The sequence below is a fragment of the Limulus polyphemus genome, unplaced genomic scaffold, assembly GCF_000517525.1.
Source record: "Limulus polyphemus unplaced genomic scaffold, Limulus_polyphemus-2.1.2 Scaffold1291, whole genome shotgun sequence".
Classification (NCBI taxonomy): Eukaryota; Metazoa; Arthropoda; class Merostomata; order Xiphosura; family Limulidae; genus Limulus; species Limulus polyphemus.
Window position 1 is genome coordinate 146,505 of NW_013666901.1, and position 5,666 is coordinate 152,170.

The following is a 5,666-nucleotide window of genomic DNA, read 5'->3' on the forward strand; positions in this document are numbered from 1 at the left end:
CATTACCCATTCAAGCCGTCTCCAGCCATTATTTTTATAAGAAATTATATTTTTAGTTGTTAAATAAGGAATAATAATAAGAAATTGTAAAAACATTGTGGTATGTATTACATCTTGGTATAGATAACTTATATGGTGATGAAAAAAAAAAAGCCATTTGAGTGTGATGATATTCTGAGTCCAATCTTGCAATACTAGCAAGCTGGGTGGTTAGCTTGCTTTAATGTTGATTCAAGAGTCTGTAGTTCGCTTGCATTTGCCACAAAATTGCACATCGTACTTTGGGGTAGTGGGTGCTGTTGACTAGCTGCCTTTCATCTAGTTTATCAGTTCAAAATTAAGAACAGGCTAGCATGGATAGCCTTTGTGTAACTTGATCTAAAACAAACAAATAGATCTAGCACACGGGTGGGTAACCAAATTTTTTCTTGGCCATGGATGTGGCCAGTCATTCATAGAAATGACCACACTATTAATAAAACAGAAAATTTATTTATAAATTTATTTCAGGATTCTAACGACAGTCAAGGTCAATTATAAACATGATGCAAAAGTACAAAAAATTACTTTTTCAAAATTACAAAAGTGTAAAATTTCAGTGAGAGATTTGGCATTCTTTTCCTCTGTCCAGCTAAAAAAACAAACTATAGATGATTCTACGAGTTAGCCACACATTTTTGCGAAATGGCCACACGTGGTTATTGGCCAATGGGCTGCCCACACAGGATCTGGCATATTCCTACTTTTCACCAAAGTTTATTGTTTCATTCACCACTTAGTTGATATGTGTCTTGTATGTAGTATAAATTTGGTGTCATTCTAACTATTCAACCTAATTGACTAATTCAACTTGACTATTTATACCATATTTTAATCAAAATTTTTGTTGGGTAGGACTTAAAAAGACAGTCTGTCTTTTAATCATTTCAACTGTTTTAGTTTTTGTAGACCACGTAACCTTTTTTTTTTGCTATAATGAAACTAGTGTAGAACTTTCTCTAACACTTTATATCAACATTAAATAATAATCACATCAATTTTTACAGTTAGGTTGTTTTATTTTTTAAGGTACACTTCACTGAGTAGATCATGGTTACTTCTGTTCCAATATAGAAATTTAAATAATATTGTGAATGATGTTTACCAAGAGGAGTTATTATCTTCAATATTTAGACTTAACATTTGTTACCTCTGACGTAATGCATCAATACATTAATGTTTTCAGTTCTAAAAACTGAAATGTGTAAAACAAAAATTTCTAGCAAAACTAATTCTCACTGATTTTGTCTGTGAAAAATGTTTTCTAAGAAAAAATGTTGTACTTCTGTCAAGCATTTAGAACTTAAAATAATTTACTTTAGATTTTTCTTTTAAAGGAAAATATTTTTTCCAAGATCAGTGGTTTCAACTTTGTAAAATAAAAAACAGTAGAAGACTTTTAGTAATCATGAAAACTTTTTATTATTATAGTAGAAGTCTTAAGTAATTTATGAGACTGTTTTCCACTAAATGAAGTAAGAAAATATGTTTCTTTATAATTCCAATAAATTCACTCTAAAATAATGCTAGTATGAATATAATAAAGTATATAAGTAAAAGACATTTCTTACAACACGTGGAAGTTTTAAGTGTTAATCCTGATTATTCCAAAACACTGTAGTACATGTCACAAATTCTAAGACAAGTGTGAGCATCGTATTTTTCTTAAAGGAATACTCTTACTAATAAAATAAATAACTTATTATTGTTTTGTTGGAGAAAACTTCTCCCCAGTTTTTTCAAGTCTTCATCTTCAAAACTTTTCTTCACATCCTGAAGTTTGTGAATTATTTATGATGATTTAGTGTTAACATATTCAATCATAAATTGGCATCTAGTTGCACTGTATGTTAAAATTGACAAGTTAAAATAACATTTAACTTAAATGAAAATGTTTTTTTAAAATCATTTCCAATGTAATCAATATGGGATTGACAGTGTTATCTGCATTGTTACACAGCAAAAACCTTTCAAGAAAAACAGAAATGTAACTTAAAATGACCATCATTGTTATTTACTTATTGAGTTTTTTATAAAAAGTATTACTGTAAACTGTAGTAACACTTGTACTGTTAATTTAGTATTATGGTATGTATTCTTTGTTGCATCACAGGTTCTCCTTATTAATGCTGTCAAGGATGTTGCCAATGCCTTGGGTGACCTTATCCAAGCTACTAAGGCTGCTTCGGGAAAAAGTATTAATGATCCTGCTATGTTCCATTTGAAAGAATCAGCTAAGGTAAACAATTTTAGTTTTTATCTTTAGTTACATTTTGTGACGTTTCTGCACTGAATGAAAAGTCTTGTCACTATTTTAGTCCAGTCAGATTAGATAATGTTCATCTCTTTCAAAGTTTGATTAGTATGCTTTTAGGTTTAAAAGAAATTGGAACTGAAAGTTACTCTGAACCCAAAAATATCAGCATATTTGGCTTGTGTTACTAGGTTTTCAAAGTAAAAGTATTATTTTATGATCATGAAGTTTTCAGTTAATTAAAAAGCCCTTAAAAGTAATGGTGTTATGATATTTTATGACTACAAGGTGTTCAACCTAAATCTATAATACTTAATATCTGTTGTACAAAGTACATTTTTTTGGTAAAATAGATTTGTACACAGTATTATTTTTAACTGATATTTTGTAATAATTTTATCATTTTAAGCATTGATATTTTTAACCCATTCACCGCAGCTAGGATGTATATTTCCCAGTATTCCTATCCCATCATGCTGTGACTGGGACAAATGTTTCCCTTTGTTGATGCTGTTTACGCCTTCCTCTGTTGGGTCCAGGTTCATCATCTTGACTATCATCACTAGATGGATAGCTAACATCCTCTTGTCTCACCGCCTCTTCTTCATCATGCATTTGAACACCACTTGACACACTTTCACTATTTTCTAAGCTATCCGAGTCAAGTGCGTCGAGCATATTTACAAAGTAATTAGGGTTATTACTCGCTGCTCTAGCGATGCAGACACAGTCGGTACACGGTTGTCATACATTCCGCTTAGGCATCTTGTTGGTTACTAAAGGGTTGGGTGGAAAATATTGAGTAAAACCACATATCAACATTAGATGGAATGACAGTAAATACTTTCCATACGTCATGAGTAGCAATTTTCAATGACATTGGAAAACATTTGTCTCAGTTGCAGTGTGAAGGGATGGGAACACTGGGAATATATGTCCCAGCTGCAGTGAAAGAGTTAATATGCTTTATTTGTTTATATGTAAAATATAAGATAATGGATATTTACTCAATAGTACTTTAGCAGTATAAATCTTATTTAAAAATGTATGCATGATTATTTAAGTAACATGACATATTAAACTGTATGGTTTTGTATCAAAAATTTACTAGAAGTAGAGATACAGGCTCTAAATTATAAATTTTACATAGTTGACATAAACTTAGCATATTCTTTACAAAAGGTTTGAGTAATTTGTTAATTAAGTTAAAATACATGTTAATTGAAAATGAATTAATTCATTTTGAAATGTTGTGTTATAATGTAGCAGTGTCAGCTATTGATATCATTCAGATTTGTTTTTATTGTTTACGGTTGTTTTTAAACTAACAGTTACAGAACAAAATACAGTTTGTTTATTTTTTAACCAAAAGATTATATCAATTGTATCTAACCAACTGGCATATGCAGCATGGTTTGTAAGTTTGGTGTTTAGATATTGTGTTCACCTTATAATACAATGAAACAGTAGCATTCCAAGATGAGTATTATGACAAAATACGTCATGAAATCTTTTGTTTGAATGACTAAAAACTGAGCATATTCTATTTTCAAAGAAATAAGTTGAAAAACTTTTTTATCGTAATTCATCATTGTGAATTACATATGTAAAATTTAATAAATTTTTTAAAGTTTGTTTACTTTGCCAGTTATATTTCTGGTAGAACTTCACACATATTGTACCCTTGTGAAATTTACATCCACAAACAGGAATGTTTTCAAATGCAAACATTTCTGTAAACTATGGGTAATGTGAAACATAATATATTAACTTTTTGTCATTACATTTTATCAATTAGCCTTGGACACAACTGAATGTAATATCTTAGTTACTGGAATGGTACGTCATATTTATGTTGTTGAAACCCATAACCTCCTTCAAATGTAGTGATATAGATAATGTTATGCTAATAAATGCAACTTTGTGAATGCCATGCTATTCAACCACTTTGTACCAAGATTTTAACGGATACTAATCTAGTTTTTTACATACTTGTACTAAATTATGTTGATATGAAGTAGAAAAACTCATTGTTTAAAGATTGTCAGTGTCTTATTTTAATGATTTTTTAAAGTACTGATGGGAAAAATGAACCTACTTTATTATCTTCTTGAAATGAAACCACCAACTTAGCTTTATTTTTTAACAGAGATAAATGAAGTTCCCCATATAAAACTTGTATTTCAGCTGTTTTTCTTCCCTTCAAAAATTCTTAAGCTAATTGGCTTGTAGGCAGGGGTGTTGAGAGACAGTCCAGGCCCTGGGGTCAGTATTATCATCGGGCCCCCCCCCCTTACATTCTATTAACTTTTGCTGATTCATAGAAATTTAGGGGACAAATTTCTTTGTGGATCCATAAAAAGCAGTAGCCATTTTAGCTCATTAAGTAGTATGCATTTCTAGTGAGCTTTGGAATATCCCACTACCGGGCCCCCTCAGTAGACCCCAGGCCCTGGGGCAGCTACCCTCCTTGCTCCCCTCCCCCTTCTTGTTAGCCCTGCTAGTAGGAGTAATGTTGTTTGTACTCACACTGGTACCATTTCCACTCTCGAAGAAGAAAGGACAGTAGAGGTCATAAAAAAAAATTAATGCTAGTGCAGTGTATTTTGGCTAAATTACATTTAAAATAATCCTGTAATCTTAATGGTTTTCCCAAGAAAGTACATTGTTTGACTCAAGTGAACTTTGAAATAAATGAGGAATTATTTTTGTACTAGTACTTTTTTTAAAATTTAGAATATATTTTACCTAATGTGAAGCAAATGTCCTTAGCATTCTATCAGGAACTTACTTTTTAAATAGTATGTATTAAGTATATAAATATATGGGTGCATTGGGCTAAAGATTCTTCTACAGTAGATGTCTGTGACTTGTTGGCAATTAATTAGAAAAATAAACGAACAGCATGCATTCCACTTGTTTTTAAAATAATGTATATATTTGGAACAAGTTAAATGTATGTACAAAAATTCCTCACACTATGGAGGTCATAGTTATATCTTAAACACTGTATAGTTATCTTCTTCTTGTCAAAAGTCTACTTAAATCTTTTGACACGGGGTCGGGCGATTGGACCAAGTCACGTGACCTTCTGTACTCCTTTAAAGTTGACATCAATTTAATACTTATAACTCTATATATTGGGTATATCTTCACAAAATTTGGCAGTCTTTCAGTTAATATTACAAGTCTTTCACATACAAAAAGTAATATTTCTTAGTGAAGTACTTTTAATAAAATAAAGTTTTGTACATGAATATATTGAGTATTTGTTTTGAATAGTCCGTGTGCAAAGTAATTTTCATGTTAACATTAAAAATACTTTTCGACATCTCAAAAATCTCCTTTGTGTAATCCCTAGAACCTCCTCAAT

The 5,666-nt window shown here is 30.8% G+C and overlaps 1 protein-coding gene across 1 annotated transcript in view; it reads left to right on the top strand.

Moving 5' to 3' along the window:
- The window catches only part of LOC106462961 (talin-2-like), a 133,901-nt gene that overhangs the window by 99,093 nt on the left and 29,142 nt on the right, over positions 1–5,666 (top strand). The window contains exon 48 of the mRNA XM_013922930.2: positions 2,153–2,278. Within this exon, the coding sequence (XP_013778384.1) occupies positions 2,153–2,278 (126 nt within the window). The remainder of the gene's footprint in view (positions 1–2,152; positions 2,279–5,666) is intronic.